Below are 20,303 nucleotides of genomic sequence, written 5' to 3'. Positions count from 1 at the left end.
GGCGTTAATCAAGTGTGTTACTCTCACATTCATCACACTGAATAACTTATGGGTCCATGCCATAATAGATATTCACTCCTGGTGCAAGGTGCCGAGCAGTAATGAGACGTTGCTGCTTGGTGAGTATTCAGTTTATTCTGTAAAGATTCAGAAGTGTAGAAAGGATGATACAACAGTGCTTTATGATCACACCATTTCATAAAAGATTTTTTTTCTTAAATTTTTTTTTAAAAGCGATCATAACACCGTAAGTCCAGATTCCATTTGTCTCGAACCCAAAATAATTTGTAACATTCGACACAAGTGCATACACTGCTGGTAGGAGATCGACCTCCAATTTCACTTTGGAAGGTATAGCACCGTTCTTAGATCTTAGCAGCTCGACAAAGATGCAGCTTAATAGGATTCATGTAGTGACCGTATCTTTTATATAAACACAAGAAAATTCAGAGGAGGGCAAAGATCTCCTCATTTGGCTCTCTAGCTAAGCACAACATCTCACTCTGTCAGTGTCTTGGGATCAAATTTGATAATTTTGCTTTTTAAACATGTGCCAGAAACAATATTTGATACAATTACAGCTTAAAGTTAAACATCTCCAAGTGTACAGAAAGCAGCACAAGATAAAAAAATTTTTTTTTCTCTCACAGATATAGACGAACAGTGACCATTGATGCACTGGCATGTACTTTTTTTCCCTTTTTACATATTTTTTTATTTTTAGGACAGCACAGTAGCTGGAAAGCAAGGTGATTGACAGGCGGTTCATAAAAACACACGGGCAGAGCGGAGTAAGGCAACGTTAGCGTGGCAGGCTTCTCTGTCCAGGGCAGTGTATTGATCCCGACGGAGCGAGCAATACTTTTGCTGTGGGGCAGTGATTATTTTGTGGAGCATTGCTGTCTTCATTAGTGCATTGTGTGTGTGTGTGTGTATATAGTCTCTCGCGTGTAGCTGAACTGCAAAGTGATCACCAACATTTATACAGATCTAAATAAACCATGTTTGATTGCATCTGGACTTACAGTGACTATAGAAGAGTAAATAGAATTGAGAAAGAAAAAAAACAAATAACGGAAAAAGTCAAATTCAAGGCAGTGCTGAAGTACTGGTTGCTAAAAAAGTAAAAAATATCACAAAGCCAACGACAACATTTCCTTGACACATCGTTTGTTTGTCCAGTTGGTACAAACCCTCTTTAGTGCAGTTTGAATCATATATATATTTGTCTCCCTCTGACCCAACGACAATATCTCCCGGCTCTATTCTATCCGATCTTCCCTCATTCAAGTCAGTTTTCCAGTCAGTGTGCGTCTTCTCTCGTTCTTTTCTTTGATCCCTCGTACTGACCTCATTGTGCACCCTCCCCACACAACCACAAAAGAAGCATGAAAGGCTTTTAAACATCACAGGACTCAAAAAGGTGAGAAGTTCTTTCTTTTTTTTGATGATGGCAGGAAGTGATGGAAGAGAAGGAGGAGGAGGGGCGGGGTTGGGGGGGGGGGGTATTCACAGTTACAGTCAGAGTTCAACGGTCCAGCTACAATCACATCTGCTGTCATTATGAACACACTCTTTTTCATTTTAATTTATTTTCAGATCACGGCCAGGGGAGCAAACCAGCCTTTAAATGTAATTTTCCTCCGGTCGGATTGGGGGCCTGCTTCTTCTTCTTCTTCTTCGTCTTCATCGCAGCTCCATCCTCAGGCGATCCCTGTCAGCAACACACACACAGAAACACGCAAACGCAACATGCACAAGTCGTGAGGCGGTGGCATGAGAAGATCCTCTCGTATCGGTGTCACCGCTGCACACGCGAGGCACTTCTTGGGGGGATGGAGCCGTGTAAAAAGATGCCGTGTACCGGTGAACTCGCCTCTCGGAAATCCATCTCACCGAAGACAATCGTCATGATTTATTAGCATGCGCTCTCAATCTATAATTCAATGGCCCAGACTTCGACTTATCTAAATATAGCTTCTTAAACACAGACCTTTGATTGCCTGAATAAGCTCCTCAGCATGAGCACCTGTACACACTCCTCCTGCCTCCTTGTTTACCGTACGTCAACAAGCTGTCATGCTTTCATCACGACGCCTGACTTCGTGGGTCTTGATTGTTAAATATCGCTCGGCGTGTAAATTATCACGAGGCACTGTGATGAGGGGAGCATCTTACTTCAGGGGGCTTCGATCACACTTTGTAATTTGAGCATTTTGGCTGAAGTACCTGGCCTGATTGGCATCAGCCTGTTCAATGAGTGACTGACTGGCCACTGGCTGCTGCTGGTGGTGGTGCTGCTGGTGGTGGTGGTGGTGGTGGTCCTCTGCGCTCTCGGACCAAGGACCCTGCAGGACTCCCGGCTGCACAGACTCCTCGGCTCGGCCTCGCTCACCGATCCCCTCGGACCCCATCAGGCCCGGCAGCGGCGAGTATGAATCCTGCCACACGACCCGCTGCCCCGAGTTCAGCCCCGCGGCTCCTTCAAGGAGCTTGTCGACGAGTTTCTTTTTGGCCACCGGAGAGTTCTTCGGGGACTCGGCTCCGGCGTCTCCGGGGCTCTTCGCGTCCTCCGCTCCGGCGGGCGCTCGTTGGTAGGCGTCCAGCCACTTCAGGTGCCCGTTCTTGTGACCGTACCGGCTGTCGCTGAACCAGCGCACCACCTCTGACTTGGCGAGACCCGTCTGGGCGCTCAGGTCCTCGTACTGCTGGCTGCTGGGCCAGCGGGTGTTGTAGAAAACCTGCCGCAGGGTGTGCAGCTGCTGGGGGGTCTTGTTGGCCCAGGGGGGCGAGAAAGACGGCTGAGGCGTCGACGCCTCGGCTTTCTCGGGCTTATTATCGGGATGGACGATCTCGCGCGTGGTGTCTTGATCGCTCAGCTTCGCCCTCTTGAAGTTCATCTTGACGGGGTCCATTTTCATCTCCGGGCCGCTTCTGTCCCCAGCAAACGGGTCCTCGTCCTTGATGAGTTGCTGTAAGATGGACATACCTTTGATGGGAAAGTCCTGGTTGCATTGACCCTCGTCTAAGATAGACGAGCTGCCTTTTGCAATGACAGTAGTGCTGGTGCTTTCGGTTGGGGATTTGCTGGTGTGGTTCAGGTTGGGGACATTGTCATTACAGATTGTACTTGGGTAGTCATTGCTAATACTGCTGTTGCTGTTGTTGTTCTTGTGGATATTGTTGGCGCGTTCGTCGCCGGGCTTCGCGGCGTGGCCCGGCTCTTGTGGACTGGTGGCGCCGCTGCTATGATTGTTAAAGGTGAAGTTTGATTTGCTGGTGTTATCAACGATCACGTGACTCTTGGTGCCGTTTGAAGCGTCCGGTCCAGTCGGGAGACGGTTGCTCTGGGCGTTTGGTTTCCTGTTGGCGTTGGCGGCACAGTGCTCGCCGTTATTGCTCGTGTTGGTCAGGCAAGTGGCGATGCTGTTGATTCTGTTGGTCGGGCTGCTGGTATGGACCCGCTTCCTGGTGGCCGCCGTCTCGCCGCCACCGTTACTGCTGCTGGAATAGCTGCTGATGCTGCTGCTGCTACTGCAACTACTGCTGCTACTGCTGCTTCGACTGCTGCTGGTGCTACTGACGCAACCGCTGCTTCCGGCCATGTCCGGGCCGAGGCCGTTGCTCTTGTCCGGCTCGGCGGTGGGTCGAGTATTCTTGGTCAGTGCCTGTGCTGTTCTGACCACGGATGGAAACTTTGGGGCCACGATTGGAGTCGAGTACGAAATCCGGGTGACGTTCGGGTTCGTCGACATGCTGGCCTGCGCGGTCGCGATCCCCCCGGGTCTCATTGCGCCGAAGGGAGCTTTGGCCATCGGAAAGGTTGGTCCTCTGGAGCCGGCGTGGACGGTGTGGTGGGTCACGATGTGATTGACGTGCCGCTGCGCAGCAGGTTGCTTCTGGGGCGCTCCGCCCTGGAACACCGTGTTGAACATCTTCCTCCTGGCCTCCTCGATCTCTTCCGGAGACCAGCTGATGCCCTGCTTGAGCCTCTGGGCAGTGAACCACAGTTTGATCTGCTCTTCCGGGAACTCTGAGACCACCGTGAGGTAGCAGAGCTCCGCTTTGGTCGGGTAGGGGAACTTGCCGAAGGAGGTCTTGAGAAAGCTGCTGGTGTCCATGGCGGCATCGTAGGTGGGGATGCTGCTGAGAGGAATCATCACCTTTGGAAGGTCTTTATTGGAACCAGAAGAAGGCAGGGCGTAAAGGGAGGGAGTGTGCTGGTGAAAGACTTGGTCGGACACTGTCGTCGTCGTCACGTGAGCGACAGTGGTCCTCGGCATAGCCGGGGCGCCAGAAAGACTGAGAGCCCCGTTTTGGAGTTCAGGCACATTTGTCAGCATGCTGGGGTCGACTTCCTTTCCAGTGTCTATCTTCCGTACCTCCACGGTGTGGGAAACCACAATCTTTTTGTGTTCCCCCTTGGCTTTCATCATCTTTGCAATGGTGGTTTTGGTGAGGGAGATCCCGGATTCTTTGTCGACCTCTCCGTTGTCCGTGAAGAGGCTTTGCTCCACTGTTGTTACTCCATCCCTCTTGTTGACAGTGAGGGAGGCAGTGACCAACCCCTCCATTATCTTGGGGTGGGCAGTAGCGTTATGCAGAGCCAGAGCCTCAAAGCGGACAACTGACACCCCACAGTTCAGGCAGTAGAAAGTGGGCTGTGCCCTGAAGTCTAAGTGGCAATTGTGCATGTGATCCAAAAAGTAGTTTAGATCTCTGGACTCGAAACGGCACTTTGGGCAGCTGTATGCTCCTCCTTTCTGAAGCTCGCCACCACCATCGGATTGAGAGGAGCCGTGAGAGAAATGGCCAGACTCTTCTCCGGAGATGCTGAGTATGCTGTCCTCTGGGATTGTCGGTAGGAGTTCTGGCAGCGAGCCCAGAATGATTTCCTCACGCACATGTTTGGATTTGGATGGTATCATGCAGGGTACGGTGGATTTCCTCTTGCTGGCCATTGTGCGGCGTCGTGTAGAGATATGGGGAGCGAGTGATTGCTTGTTGGGTGTGATGAGAACAGAGGGCGGGTGGAGAGTGGAGAGGGTTGAATGGAGTTTAGTGTCATGGACCAGCCACTATGATGTCACAGTGTTGCTTCATGCCCTCTGCCACGTCAGGACTTGTGTCACATGGACGAGTTGAAGAGCTCCCAGGGAACCTGAGAGGAAAAAGAGAAGACCTGTGACTCTCTCTCAGCACATCTTTAATCATTACAGGGAAAAAATGGCAGTGTGACACAAGAAAATGACTCTAATATAAAACATGTTGCATGTGGATAGAATTTTTTTTATAGTCTGTGCTTTCAGAACATTAAAAACATGAAACATTCATATTATAGTAAGTGGGATGTGTAGAGGAAGCTAAAAGGCCCACGCAGGGTTGTAAGTGTAGGTGGTGTTTATTTAGAGCCCGGGGCTTTTCTTTAAAAAAAAATGTTAAAACGACTTTTGCATTATGCTAATAAACAAATATGAAGGTTACATTAAATTACAATATCCGGGAGAAGTAAAGTGGATCCAGCCCGTTTGACACATTATTGTTTTCAATATGGCTTTCGAGTTCATGAACATTGGAGGCTGATTTTTCTAAATGTTGAAAGACATTTAACGCTAAATATATGAAGATAATAGAAACCTTTTATGACACCACGCCTACACACTTCCATCAATGCAGCCTGTCAGCGTGCTGGTTATTTTCCCGGATTCACAGACTTCTGTCTAGCTGTCGCTTTTAATGGATTTGGAGAGAAAAAAAGAGCATGAAAATCAGAAGTGACTACAGTCTACTTCACTGTTGCCATATGTTTTGGCTCCTCTTATTAGTGAAGGCACGAGTCCACGAAATTATTCCGAGTAAAGCTTTAAACGTGTAATAATAACGCCGTCTGGCACCGAGACTAAGACCGAAGTTAACGTCACATAAATGTGATGCCTTATGTTTGAATCGGTGTTATTTGTCCCCAGCTGCCTCCCTCCAGGAAAGAAACAATTATTCCGTAAATGAATATCATCCGGAACTTTAGAGACTTTGCACTTAACCACTCACAATCGTATGTGACCTTACCAGCTGTTTCACATCGTCTGCTGCCACCACAAATATGCAGAAATATGCAAACAGGTATGCGTTTGTCTCCGAAAAAAAATAGTTCCGAAACAAGTCTAACCGGTACAGATATACAGTCATTTTAAATGTAGCGTTTATTCTTAAAGGAGGACATTTAATTCCATCTTATATGATCAACAACTGTCACATGGGGGTGGGGGGGGAGATGTCTTTGGTTTGATATTGTAAAGCCGACAAATGAAGGTCAAATGACTTAGCCGGAGCGATTGAGCATTTTACTGCCACACTTGGATGGGAGCCACATGTTTTACATTGGACGTTACAGCGCACCTTCCCTGGCATAATGTTGTGTCAAGAAGAGAAATCAGGTGGCGTGTGTGTGTATGTGCGTGTGTGTGTGTGTTTGTGTGTGTGAGCAGTGAGCCAACAACAGTACAATTAAGTGCCTGGAACATTCTCGTAAGGTTATTGCAAACTTATTGAAGCCGTTTACAAGCTTCACATGTTCAACCAGCGGCATGGCGTGCGTACGAACACGACCCTCAGATGCACAAATCCATTAGCAAAACCACATCCACAAGCTTTCCCTTATGCTGTAAAACTCGTCGTGAGGATGGATACGGCCTCTGTAATCTTGCAACATTGCGCCTCCTTTCTTCTCCGCATTATGTTGTGGAAAGAAATGATTAAAAAAAAAAAAAAACTCCACCAAAGCCACAAATATTTAACAAAGCTTGTAGGACCAGACAATGGCGATGCAGCTGTTTTCTATATTCATTCGAACATGGGAAAAATACAAAGACACGTTAAAAGAAATGATGAGAAGAGAATGTCAGAGTGGAGCGCGGTGCTCTCTGCCCTCTGCGTGAACCTTCGAACCACACACACACACACACACACACACACACAGCCTCTTGTCTATCACTCATCTTCCTGTCTGAGATGTGTGGCATGCAGCTGAGAACCAGTCTCATCATATCTCCTTCGATCCACATCGCTCACGCTCCTGTGAGCTTGTTATCATCATGGGAGGAAAAAAAACACCCACAACTTTGGTTTCTGTTGGACTCCATGCATACCTCCAACATCTTGTTACAGTCAAGAGTTGTTCCAAAGACAACAATTTATCATAATTCGGACGTGTTTCTATGTGACGAGCACGTTCACAGACCTTCGTTTTACTGCGGCCGCGTGCAATGCTCGGCCCGGCTGGACGGTAAATAAAAGATGAATCTGTTCCAGAATTAAAACCCTCAAATGACTGGCCCACAGTACACGCTGATCCCAGATGCTATCCTTGTTTTCACCTCTTTTTTTCCTCTTTTCTCTTCCTACTGACGGCTGTTGCTTTCCAACAGAGAGGAAAAAAAACTAAAAACAATACGAACGAGAACAAAAACTGGGTCACCGGCATCTTATGCAGTAATCCCAGTTCACTGCATCCAGACATGTGCTGTATGTAAGAGAGGTCATGATATCCTCTTGACGGCACACTTGATTAACCCCTGTTGAGGACACGGCGTTCGTTGAGTTTGCGCCGCTGAATGGAGGGATTTAGAAAGAGAGAGAGAGGGAGAGAGCGATGTGGTCATGCACATCTGAAACATCTGTCTGAGAGATGTTATTGTGCTCTGTAGGACAAATCAGGGCTGTGCTGGCCAGATTCATTTTGTTCCGTCGGGATGTTTAAAGAAAATAAATTGTTGGAACGAGTGCCTTGGTCACGGCGATGGACTGGTGACACACACACACACACACACACAGAAGGGAGTGGGATGGCAATCTGAAGTGAGACCGACGACGTACAGAAGCTCCTCATCCCACAGACAAAACAGCCCACTTCCTGCACGAGAGAAGAGCCAAAGGCTGAGACAGGTTACGTAAGGAATCAGGTCATCTATCAAAAGAACGAGGGGAGGGGGGGGCGCGCCATCACCATCACACAGGCCTTCCCTTGTGTTTCAGGTATAGACGACGCTCAGACGCTCACCCGTCCCAAGTGGGTCGTATGTGTCCTCGCACCGGCACTGGATCTGTGGCACATAGGGGAGGAGGTAGATGGGGGGGGGGGGGGGGGATGGGGGGGAGGGAACTCTCATCATCTCGGGCCGGACCGCGGGGAGTCGTATCTGACGTGAGGGAAAGTGGCAGAGCTCTCGGATGAGCTTTCCCTGGGTGTGTGTGTGTGTGTGTGTGGGGGGTCTGACGACATAAAACCCCGTCTGATCCATTCAACTTTTCCCCCCCAAAAAAACAAGCGTTTTGAAAAACAAATGGGATTAGGCTTGTTTAAATTCTGATGGGATTTTATACGCTCCGCCTCATTTAATAGCAGCTTTAAGATTTACAGCAGCGCCCTCCTCCCTTATGCCCTCCTACACTGTCATTTCCATAACAATATTATATTTACATCTCATTAATATTTAATTATATTCTTTACCGCTTTTTTGGGTTGCACGGCAAACAGCTGAGTGCGCTGCTCCCATTTCGGCAAAAACCAATTGAAAGAAAGCAGCATGTATTCCCTTTCATCACCCCATAAACTGCTGCAGTAATTACAATATTACAACCTGAAAAACATGCCCGATCTACAATGAGCTGCTACCAGCAGGAGAAAAAAGGGGGAGGGGGCGAGGTTTTAAAGTGGTGGATAAACATTTAAATTTAATTCAAAACAGCCCCACTGATTCAGACACTCCCAGATTGTTGGGTCACCTACAGTTGGCGATAAACAAGAGAGTTGGTGTTGTTGTTGTGCCACCTGTCACTTGAATGAGAAGCTGGAGGAGGAAGAAGGACAAAGGAAGACACAACTGGGAGTGAAGTGAGAGGATGACTGGTGACGGTGACGGGCTCAACCGTTTCAATATTCCTCCCCGCTGACACCTCTTCGGCACACACACACACACACACACACACACTCCCTCCTCACCTCCGCAACATTTAGCACCGCTGTGAAAATATGTTGTCTTTGAAAGGAATAACTGACAAGGAGTCTCTTGATGCGACAATCTGAAAAATAAATAGAGGCATACATTCTCTCACTTTTTGTGACAATATTTGTTTTGCGTGTAATTTGCTTCGACAGTGATCCGCGGCTGTCTGGAGAGCGTGCTTAAAAAACAAAAAATCTCCCTAAAAAATAATTTAAAAAAAGACCCACTGGGGAATTGGGGGCAGAGAGAGAGACAGGGGGGGGGGGAGACTCCTGACAAGATACATTTGATATATCCCAAAAAGAAACGAGTTTAGCGGGAACGTTTTTCTCCCAAAATGTCCATTAAATAGATGAATGTCATGTGAGTGGATCAGCTGGACACCCAAATATAAGCCAGAGAGCAATTACTGTCTTGCACAGAGAAGAGATTGGGAACAATGGCGCCTCATTTAGAAAAAGGGAAACGTGATCCAGAGCCGGGAGCTTTCAGACGGCTGACTGTCGGACCGTGATTGTTCCGTTTCTGGCCCGTCTGGGTGTCTCCTGTGTCCATCACGCCGCCACGCTGGACCCATGTGGGCTTCTTATATCATCACATATTGACAGTAAAGGGTGGACAGGTTTCAGTTTGGGGACATCTTTGCACTGTAAGCCTGCCGGCATGAATAAGTGTCGGGCTCTCGTGTTACGTGTGCTGAAAAACAATTCGGACTCATCAAGGTCCTCGGCACGCAGCGCTAATCCGCCGCCATCTTCACGGCGCTTGTCCGGTTGAAGACACGCCGTGCCCTCCTCAGTCTCTGGTCCCCCCCCCCCCCCTGTCTGTGTGCGTGTTAGTGTCTGGATGTCTGAGATGGAGGTGTCTTCATTCACACACACACACACACACACACACCCTCGCCCCTTTACCTCCATGACTGCAGCCTCGTCCACTGGGAGACCAGTCGGCGGTGCCACTCATGTGTTAACATCGCCATGGCAACCCCTCTCTTCCCATTGCCCACCAAACCACACAAACACAGCACAGAGTCACTTATCCACACCCACCGACCTCAAGACACACACACACACACACACATTCCCCAGACTGCATCCGGTGTCTGACAAACTTATTCCGCACGCTCTGCCGGTCATCTTTGAAAAGTCCATTCATGGGTCAAGTCTCGTTCAGATGACTTTGGGTGAAACAATAACTTGGCTTTTTTTTCCCCCTTCTCTCCATCAGAAACATAAAAACCCAGTTCCTAAGCGTACGGCTGCGCCCGGTGACATCAAATCGTTGTTATCGTGTCGCTAAATGAGCGTCCAGGAGACGGGAGGCGCTGCAGCACACACCTCCCGGCCGTCTGAGCATCGCTGTCGTCCTGTTTTGTGTTAGAGGGGAACGCTCAATGTTGTAATCTCACATTGTTCTCCCGAGCCTTCGTCTATATGCGGCCCAGATGAATGGCGGACAAATAAACCATGGTGCGCAGAAGGAGAAAGAATTAAAAAAAAAAAATTCTGAGTCACACACCCTTTTTAAATCACTTTTGATGAATAACTTCTTCAGTTCTGTAGCCAAGACTACAGGCATTCATTTGGGAACTTACGAAGAAAAGGAAGAAAGATGGCGGCGTACCGCACACATTGTACTGTCCATCCTAAAATGGCTGACATCACAGCCTCCTATAACTGCCAAACGCCTGGCAAATGCCAGCTCCCGCTGACCAGACCTTTCTTGCAATGGGACAGAGAAAGTGGCAGGGGCTCTCTTTTTTCCTCCCCGGCCCCCCCACCCCCCCACGCCCCACGCCTCCCACCCCTCTCGGCGCTCGCCGTTTCTTTTGGTTGGAACTGTGCAAACATGCTGTTTTAGTGAGGGCTTTTGAGCGGCGGCCCGGGGCTTCGATAACGCCGTTTGTCCAGCGACAAAAGCAAAAAATACCCCCCAAAAAAGCGGATGAAAGACCCAAATGCAAAAAAAGTGGACCTGTATAAAAATTTTAAAAACGCCGTCTTTTCTGTTGGGATAGAAAGGTGAATGGGCTTTGTGGTTCGGAGATTTTTCTCTTAGGGTTCGCGAGGTACGCCGCCGCCATCACGAACGCTTGTTTGCATAGAAAAAAAGAAAAAACGGCTGGAAAATAGATCAAAATGGATTTTCTTCTCCGAACTCAAGGAATGTTATACATTCCATGTAAACTAAATCTGCAAATCACGACCATATGACCTTCCTCTGTGTTTATTTTTGAGTTGTGGGGAGGCACACGAAAACATCCACCGTGTCGTTCGAAATCACGAACACCAAATCCTGAAAAGTACAGTACTCCAGGTGTACGAGGTCGTGGCGTGAGCAGAGACGCTGGATTTTTTTGGGGGCGAGGGGAGTGGGCAGTCTTGGCCCACGACATTGTGTCTGTGTACACAAACACTCGGCTGCGGCCATAATGAAAACTGTGAGCTGTGCCTAATTGCAGGGAGTGAGGGATGAAAGGCAATATGCCTGGCCTCATTAGAGCAGTTCCGAGAAGGGAGATGGAAGACCGTTCCCAGGGATCCACAAAGGGAATTGACATTCCCCCGGTGTAAGCGTCCTGCTGGAGTGAAATCCTCCACACACACACACACATACACACACACTGAACTCACCGGGGCCGAGCTGAACCCGATCTGCCCGATCCGCAACAGCGAGAGCTCATTTGCCTTTGTTCAGCCGGTCATCACACACGCCTGAAAATAAAGTGTCATCTACTGGACTCTCTCTCCACTCCACACTTTGGAGTTACTCACACTCCACAGTCCAAAGAACCCCTCTCTCTCTCTCTATCTCTCGGGAAACAAACCTCAGTATAGCGGAAGAGTTGCACAGTCATGTTCCGTGACCTACATTATACGTGACAAGCTCACACCGGTTGAAGGATTAAAATACATTGACCCCCAAAAATGCCCGGACGACGCTTCGTGCATAGTCTAGAGCTGATAGCGTGGATATTTTGGGGTGGACTCTTGTTGTTATGGATCACTGGACTCACACATGATCGTCAGAGGCAACATTAGTCAGCAGAGAGGTCCCTCCCCTGAAGGCAGGGGGAGACACATGGCATTCAAAGCTGGCTCAATATTTTTGTACAGATAGAAAACGTGACGAAAAAATTTTTTTATAAAAATTTTTTTTTTACTGTGCTTCACAAAAACTGATAATCCAGTTTGATAAAATATGAGATTCTTTTTTTACTGGACTATATATATATATGTATGTGTTTTTTTTTTTACTGTACTATATATACATATATATATATATGTGTGTGCCTGAGTTTTATTTTACTGTACTATATATATATGTGTGAGTTTTTTTACTGTACTATATATATGTGTGCGTGAGTTTTATTTTACTGTACTATATATATATATATGTATATATGTGTGTTTTTTTTACTACACTATACATACATATATATATGTGTGTGTGTGTGTGTGTGCCCGCGCGCGCGTGTAGGGCAGCAGCACATGTTGACAGGAGGAAGAGGAGGAAATGAAAGAATAAAAGAGTCCTATGCATATAAAATACAGGCCTACCTTTCAGCAGCGGAGTAAATGTGTAGCCATGAGCGATCAATAATTAATACTTGGCGTTCAGTTTTTAACATCTATGGATCACTCCCGAGCTTTCTTTTAAAAAAGGAGTCCGCTATTATAGCACTTATGTGTTCAGAAGTCTTTCACAACTGTTAACGCGCTCTCTCAGACGCGCGCACGGCGCAGTGGGGGGAAAAACACAGCGCGTTGTGCAATAAAAAGAATAAGCAGATACGCCACATTGTATAGCGCGAGAAGGAAGGAGCGCCAATCCGGCACGGTTTGTTCTAACTGTGACAAACTGGCGAGTTAACCCGTTTCACTCCCGTTCACGCGGCTGTGGGGCACACACACGCACACACACTGCCTCCGGAGCCCACTTGCCAAAGCCGATTCTGGCACTCTATATAACCTTTAATGAATATTCTCCCCCCCCTCCCTAAAAAAATCCTCCACCACCCCCCCCTCCTCCTCCACCTCCTGTCGCCATTTTATACATTGGCGACTTCATATAAAACTGCCTTGACTACAGCACCAGATGAAGAAGAAAACAAATTAAATATTCAAGTGGCGAGTCTATAGATTCGGTAAACAAGTTTTGGAGGATCGCGCCTTCGCCAATAAAAAAAGAGGCATTCGCGTACTGGAAGAGTAGATGTGTTCCTTACCTCAACAGTCGGTGGTAAAACTGGAATCCGACAATATATATCAATGGATAATATTGGATTAGCTCCGATCGTTTGCGTTTTTGGAGCAGAAGAAGAAGAAGAAGAGTCGAGCAGGGGGTGGGGAGCTCTCCTCAAGTGAACCCGGTGAACTGGCGTGAACCCGTCAGTGACCACGGCAAGGTACATTACATTACATTACCTTTCCACCCCTCCGCCGCCGCACTGTATGGAGACGGCACCAAAAAACACACACAACTATGGTCGGCGGTGCAGGACGAGGCAGCTCCCAAAAAAAAAAAAATTAGAGCGAGTGTAGCCTATTTCCTATGAACACGTGATTCGGAGCGTCATCCAAAATCCAAAAGTCCTTTCATCTAAATTTTTTTGGAGAGGGGCGGGTATGAGATGGGGATATGTGTGTGTGTGTGTGTGTGTGTGTGTGTGTGTGTGTGTGTGTGTGTGTGTGTGTGTGTGTGTGTGTGTGTGTGTGTAGAAGGGAAGAGGAGGGGGGATACGTATACTGAGCCCAGTGCACATTTGGGTAAGTCGTTATAGGGGTAAAGGCAGCGCTCGAACAGCTCGGGTTATACTTAGCTACAATGGCGCCGAGCAGCAGGCTGATGGGTCGTATTGTGTACATTTGTGATATGACACAAGTTTTAGGGATCTGGCGTTTCAGTGAGCTCCATCAACCCCAAAGGTCCCACGTGTTTTTTTCTTCTATTGATGACAATCTCACGATGGGCTACTATCATATGAATCGTTGTGGAAATTATCATTTAAAACACAGTCCTATTAGCCCACCGGCTTAAAATAGACTTTTACGCACACACGCGTAAAAGTGGGAGACCATTGACGCAGACGGACAGGACTTGTGTCGCCTAGTTGAACATGTGCACTTTCATAGTTAAAAAATATGATGACGTTGGTTTCGTTTCATAACATTACCAATGTGATGTATGTCTTGTTGTGTAGACTATGGGCTATATGGCTGTGACCCTCGTGACCTTGTTAGATCTTCTGTGCGGCTCCACAGGGGACACGAGTAGATGGAGCGTGGAACTAATACTAATATTTGGAAGAATATTAAGAAAACACATCATCAGGTCATATCAACAAGAGACGTGGGATATCGTAGTAATAGTACAGAAATAGTATTACTGCTAATAAGGTTACTTTAAAACCACTGAGCATGAGGAGTGCTTTATGTGCCTACTTAGAAATATTATAGGAGCTATAATGTGACGGATTTAGACATGTGTACACGGTGTTTGTGTAACAGGTTGGGGGGGACTACAGCCGGAGGAGCTTATGCAACATGAATACAGCATTCTCAATGTCTGTTGTAAAGTATGGACATATAGGGCTACTACCGGCCTCCATTGTTTAGGAAACATGGATTGGCTCTTCCCTCCCAGTTTGTCCTGACTGGGTTCACATGGTGCCTGTGGCTGTGGCTGTGTACAGTCAGGATAAACAAAGATGTTCTATGAGGAAGAGGAATAACTCGGTGGTAAAACTACAAACCCAGCCGGTCTGCTGGAGTGAGTCGTGCTGTTATTCACGATCAGGTAGAATACTAGGACTGAAAGATGTGTGCCTCCACTATGACAACATGTAATATGTGGTGCACATATATGATGGTATACTATGCTTATCAAGCTATGGAAGCAGTCACGGCTCAATAAAATATTTTATTTTTGTAACAATACAGTCTTTGCGTTGGGGGAGTGGGTATCTGTCAGACTCCTCCGGTTCCTCCATCTCCTCTAACGCAGGTTTGCTTTTAAGTCCCAGTTGGCCTGTGAGCAAGCACGGCTGTTGAATACGGCTTAGACGGCACACAGAACATGTTCCTCTTGATTATCATCTAAATCACATACACACATGCTGGTTTGTTTAAAGCTTGTAGGTTGACATTTTATTTCTACGACATTCATCTTCAGCATTAATCATGTTTAAATGGAGGCTGTGTTTGAATTGTTACAATTAGAGCTTTTTTCTTGTTGTAGTTTGCGGTCAGATTAAGTTCATGCACAGCATCCATCATTAGTAGATACTGTTGCTATGGTTACCCACAGTTTGCAACTGGTTTACAAAACGTGATTTTTTTTTACGCACTTTCTTTCCCGTGACCTTGGCATGACTGAATATTCTCGTGACATTTAAAAATAATGAAATAAAAATTAATAACACGTCTCTAAACACACCGCTATACTGACTGCAAACAACTTTAACACCGTTGAGTTCCTTGAGATGACAGCCAAATGGGAATGTTATGTTACTCTAAAGGGAAATAAATCAACTAATAATGAGGGTTTAAAAATTTTTTTTTTACTGAGATTAAGGACACTGGTCTCAAGGAATCACAATGTCCATGGTCTTGTGGAAATGCTTCAGAGTGAGCCTCTCATGTGCCTGTCTGCTCTCTGCGGTGTAACCGGATCGGGGCGGAGCGGAGGGACCTCCGGGAGGCTTGTTTACCTCCAAATGAGCCAATGACGTCGGCTTTACATTTGATCGACAGGCCGCCTCAGCGAATCCGGAGCCGCCGTTCTGGTCCGACAACCGCTCGGCAGCCAATTGGATCCCGGACGGACCGGAACGGTGGGAAAAAACGAAAATACGAATTTGGCTTCCTGTGGGTCTGAAACGTTACCTGTCACCTGCAACGGACGAGTGTCTTTCATAGAGAAAGGGAAGCAACACCCGCACGCAATGAATCTGTCCCAGTACCTGGACGACTCCCCCATGAGGTCCGGTGCTAAACCCACCGGGGTTGAGGACCCGAACCTGCAGGAGGTGTACAACGAGAGGCACCGACTGGCTCTGGAGGAGCTGCTGTCGGGGGGGCTCGACAACTTTCTGGACTTCATCGGGAAGGAGCGGATCCCCAACTTCCTGTCGGACGACGAGATGCAGCGGATCAGGAGCGCCGCCGTGCCGGCGCGGTGCGCGTCCCTCCACGCCGGAGAGGAGCAGACGCTGGAGCAGTCGGTCGGCAGCTCCATGGACTGCTCCTCGGTCACCTATTTCCCCGAGGTATCGGACGTGGAGCCCCCCCTGCTGGAGATCGGCTGGCCCGGCTTCACCGCCGGCTCGTACCGGGGAGTCACGCGGGCCGTGGCCCACTTCCAGCCCAGCTACGGGCATTGCATCTACAGCTGCAAGGAGGCGACGAGGCGCATGATTAAAAGTGCCAGAGAGGTATGCACAGAGGGAGTATTACAAGGGCGGCTGCATATACTTATAACTGATAACCCACATGTGTAATAATTCGTTATTAGGAAACTTATTATATTATTTCCTTTTAGAAATGTTCTGCTGACACTGACATCACACTGAAGGGACAAGCTGGATAATATTTAATTGTAGTCTTCTTTATTTGTATTTACTTACTCTTCTGTAGTAAAAAAAAAAAAAAAAAAACTTATATTTATATATTCTATAGAGACAACGTAACAAAACAAGATTATTAGTTTTGTCTGTGTCAAATTGGTACATTATTTTAAATATATATTTAAAAATGTCATATTTGATCAAATTGTGTGCTCGTGTGTGTGTGCGTGTGCGTTTGTGTGTGTGGTCCCTATTCAAAATTGCCAGAGGAAAAACTCTCAAATTCTAAATCTTGTCTGTATTATTAAAATACATGCCAGATTGTCCTCGTGGAATGTCCTTGATCACTTGGAACATTTGAAATGTTTTTGAAGTCGCGTTCAGAAAGAAAGAATGACCGAAGGGATCAAACGGTTAAACAAACAGAAAACAGGATGAATATTCATGGCACGCTCCTTGACGGGAGCTGTCAAGTCAGTCTCGCCTCTGTTTTTTTTTAAAATAAACATTTGGGCAAAAAGGGAGTGCTAGTGTGAGTCTGCAGCAGCACCTCGGGCCGAGGACGGCCTGCCTGCCAGATGTGCCTCGACTTGCTCTGCCCCCCCTCTGTCAAAGTGTGAATTCCCTCTTCATTACAGAGCCTTGAAATCCTGGATTTCCTCTCTGGTTTACAGATACACGGTGGTGGTGGTGATGGTGCATACAGTGAGCTGGTAACCAGTTCAAACCAGAGACAAATATTCTCAGGCACGTTTAACCTTTTGGTCGTCTGTCTTTTTATAATGTTAAAGTCTTTATTGTGTGACGAGGCCGCTGACTGCAACAACACTCGTGCGTCTACAGTATATTGTCACGAGTCGGCTCACAGGAACAGCCTGGTCTTGTATTTCTGTGAAATTTTAAATCCGTTTTTACACATTTACCCAAAAAAAAAAAAAAAAAATCCACAAGCTATCATCCAAAATAAGTTGGGGGGGGGCTCAGCTGCATGTGGATATCACCAGTTCGAAGCGATACATCTGAGCTGTGTAAACACCCGTGTCTAATCCTCCACACACAACCTTTACATGGGAAATTCCATTCTTCCTCGCGAAAAAAAAGAGAAATCTCTCCGCTCGGAGGGGCGGGGAATGGGGGGAATGGAGGCGAGCCCCACAGTGCACCTTTTTGTCTCCTGTATAAAAGTAACTTGTTTGCGGACCAAGAAGTGGTACTGTGTCGATTGCCATGGTAACAGAGCACAGCAAGTAGAAAGCTCATCAGCACACACACACACACACACACACACACACTCAGAGCATGTGTCTTAGGGATTCACAGCTCTGTTTGAATAAGGCCTGGCATTTGACAATAATAAAAAACAGTCATGTGCCTCATCTGCGAGCGCACGGCTGCAGCCCTAAAAGGAATTCTATTATATTACCTCTGTAATTTTCCACTGCAGGTGATTGCCATAGTTACTGACTCCCTGACGGACCTGGATATCTTTAAGGATCTTCAGGAGGCGTGCTCGCACCGCAAAGTCCCCGTCTACATCCTGCTGGACCAATCGTGCGCCCCTGCTTTCCTCAAGATGTGCAAAAATGTCGGCGTCCGACTGGATGACCTCGGGGTGTGTGGTTGGTTTTAGTGAAGCTGTGTGTGGCCATCTAAACATCAGATGGCTTCAAATGCCAAATAATTTCCCTTTTTAGTATTTTTTTAATATATATATATATATGACTGGGTGAGTCTGCACTTTATATCTCAATCGTGTTCTTTCCCCTCCTTTCAGCAAATGAGAGTGCGAACCATAACTGGTACAACTTATTACGTGAGATCTGGAGCGAAGATTACCGGGGAGGTCCATGAGCGCTTCATGCTGATTGATGGAAACAGAGTGGCGACAGGTTCCTACAGGTAACACACCGCTAACCGCTTCACCTCCAATTGGAAAAAAGCTTCAGCATAGCAACTCACAGATTAACCAGACTTTTAAATGAATAGCTTTTTCCGGGGTTTGGATGATTGTATCGCTACTTACTCAGTCATGCTTAATGTCCTTCCTGTGCAGGTACAACTGGACCGATGGCAAACTAAACACCAGCAACCTCATCGAGCTTTCCGGTCAGATAACGGAGAAATTTGACGAGGAGTTCCGCATCCTCTACGCCCAGTCGTTACCCATGAGCACCCGAGGGCCCCCGAGCGTGCGAAACAGCTCCATCTACGAACACGTCCTGCTCAAATACTCGGTCGCCTCTTGTTCCCCTCGACTGACCAGCACACCCAGCCGCAAGCCCCCAAACGCAACCGCCCTGACCCCGTGCCAACCCTCGCCTCCGGACCGCCCTCAATCCGACCCGCTGTCCGACTCCTCCGCTGTCGGTGACGGCTGGACGGAGCAGCGAGAGGACATCCTGGCCGGCAGCACCGCCGCCGCCGCTAGTATTCCCGCAGATCAGCAAGCGGAAATAGAGCCGGCGCCCGTCTCCTGCCACGCCGCCACTCAGACCAGCCGGTCGGTGGCGGGCGACGACACTCGAGCCGACCCCGAGGTCACGCTGCGCCCCGACCTCGTCGCGCCAACGAGCGCGGTGCCAAACCGGGGCCCGTCTCCGTCGTTCACCTCGCCCAGACGGGGCTCGCCGGCCCCGGCCTCTCCAGATGGCACCTTGAAGGACTCCTTCCACGAGCTGACCAAAGAGCGCCATCGCCGCTACTCCTCCATCCGCTCCAAGCTGGAGCGCATGGCCGCCGCCCTGTCCGAGAGGCGGGAGCTGGCGGACGTCACCAACACGACCCAGAGTGCACGCACACACTGTGCGCGGGACCCAAACACCAGACTGCTCGTTGAAGGCACGGCCACATGGCCGAGAGCCAGATGTGTACACTAGTCTGTCTTCAAGGATTTTTTTTCCGGAGGCGGAGGGCAGCGGGGGAGGATATTTCTCGAGGATCCTCTTATTTCAAGTAAAACGGTTTCGTGCAGCAGAATTGTCGCTTCCTTCTATGTGTCTTATGTTTCACGTAATGAATGGTAAGGCCGTGTCATCATCAACACACATTATAAATGGATTTTTTTTCTCTCCAAGAACACAGTGCAATATTCATTGTTTGTCCGTGTCGGTTTAAGGAAAATGATTCGCTGAGCCGGATTAAACTGGAAAGCAAAATGCACTGAAGCTCTTTTTTTTTGGGGGTGGTTTAATCACATTTGGCTGGTAACGGCATCCGAGCAACATATAAGAGAGCAGCTGGCTCTCTCTGCGATTTCTGAATAAACAGTAGTGGGGTTTTTTTGCTTGATGGATGTTTATTTTATTTTGGCTCTTGAAACAATTTGTGTTCCATTTAAGCTCACCATAAAGCTTCACTCTAAGCTCATGAGCATGCATTTCTCAGACACTTTAAAAAAAAGAGAGATACGGAAATATAATATGATGTTATGTTGGCACTGTTCAGGCAATCACATTGATTAAGAAAGCTTTATACATCAACATTAAAGTAAAAGCAAAATGTGTCACGTCGGCTTGAAGGCCAGACCCGATGCATCATGTGATGAGTCTTGCCCTCGATAGGCTTCCACTAACAGCTAACAACAATAAATCCTTTCAATTCGGATAAATGGATAAATCATTGCGGAACATTAGATTCATAAAGCCTCTTTGAAAAGCGACAATAATGACAGTTCAGAGAAATCTAGATTGCAGAGTTCTAAAGATGTTCTTAAAATAGTATTTAGAGAACCGTGA

General features: G+C 47.5%; 2 protein-coding genes across 5 annotated transcripts; one reads left to right on the top strand and one right to left on the bottom strand.

Moving 5' to 3' along the window:
* Nucleotides 1-113: 113 nt before the first annotated feature.
* zhx3a (zinc fingers and homeoboxes 3a) lies at nucleotides 114-13,545 on the bottom strand. 4 transcript variants are annotated; one of them, XM_056437712.1, is made up of 3 exons: nucleotides 13,231-13,545; nucleotides 2,230-5,161; nucleotides 114-1,714 (listed from the first exon to the last, which is right to left on the bottom strand). In XM_056437712.1, the coding sequence occupies exons 2-3, from the start codon at nucleotides 4,959-4,961 to the stop codon at nucleotides 1,687-1,689; spliced, it is 2,760 nt and encodes a 919-aa protein (XP_056293687.1). In that variant the 5' UTR covers nucleotides 4,962-5,161; nucleotides 13,231-13,545; the 3' UTR covers nucleotides 114-1,686. The 4 variants fall into 4 exon arrangements, with proteins under 4 accessions (XP_056293687.1, XP_056293684.1, XP_056293685.1 ...); XM_056437709.1 differs by having other exon boundaries at nucleotides 114-5,161; nucleotides 13,231-13,544; XM_056437710.1 differs by having other exon boundaries at nucleotides 114-5,161; nucleotides 13,430-13,536.
* A 180-nt stretch (nucleotides 13,546-13,725) lies between these two features.
* On the top strand, nucleotides 13,726-19,846 carry fam83d (family with sequence similarity 83 member D). Its single transcript, XM_056438520.1, has 5 exons — nucleotides 13,726-13,771; nucleotides 15,758-16,437; nucleotides 18,014-18,181; nucleotides 18,344-18,468; nucleotides 18,623-19,846. The coding sequence occupies exons 2-5, from the start codon at nucleotides 15,949-15,951 to the stop codon at nucleotides 19,443-19,445; spliced, it is 1,605 nt and encodes a 534-aa protein (XP_056294495.1). The 5' UTR covers nucleotides 13,726-13,771; nucleotides 15,758-15,948; the 3' UTR covers nucleotides 19,446-19,846.
* The last annotated feature ends 457 nt before the right edge of the window (nucleotides 19,847-20,303 follow it).

The sequence above is a fragment of the Pseudoliparis swirei genome, chromosome 18, assembly GCF_029220125.1.
Source record: "Pseudoliparis swirei isolate HS2019 ecotype Mariana Trench chromosome 18, NWPU_hadal_v1, whole genome shotgun sequence".
NCBI lineage: Eukaryota > Metazoa > Chordata > Actinopteri > Perciformes > Liparidae > Pseudoliparis > Pseudoliparis swirei.
Note: the sequence above shows the minus strand (reverse complement) of the source record. Positions and strands in the feature narration are given on the sequence as shown.

What these genes read in the sequence shown, in the direction of transcription:
- zhx3a (XM_056437709.1), bottom strand. Translation starts at nt 4,961, where the DNA reads ATGGCCAGCAAGAGGAAATCCACCGTACCCTGCATGATACCATCCAAA.
- fam83d (XM_056438520.1), top strand. Translation starts at nt 15,949, where the DNA reads ATGAATCTGTCCCAGTACCTGGACGACTCCCCCATGAGGTCCGGTGCT. An exon ending in TGATTAAAAGTGCCAGAGAG is followed by an intron (nt 16,438 to 18,013) that starts GTATGCACAGAG and finishes TTTCCACTGCAG; the next exon opens with GTGATTGCCATAGTTACTGA. An exon ending in GTGGCGACAGGTTCCTACAG is followed by an intron (nt 18,469 to 18,622) that starts GTAACACACCGC and finishes CTTCCTGTGCAG; the next exon opens with GTACAACTGGACCGATGGCA.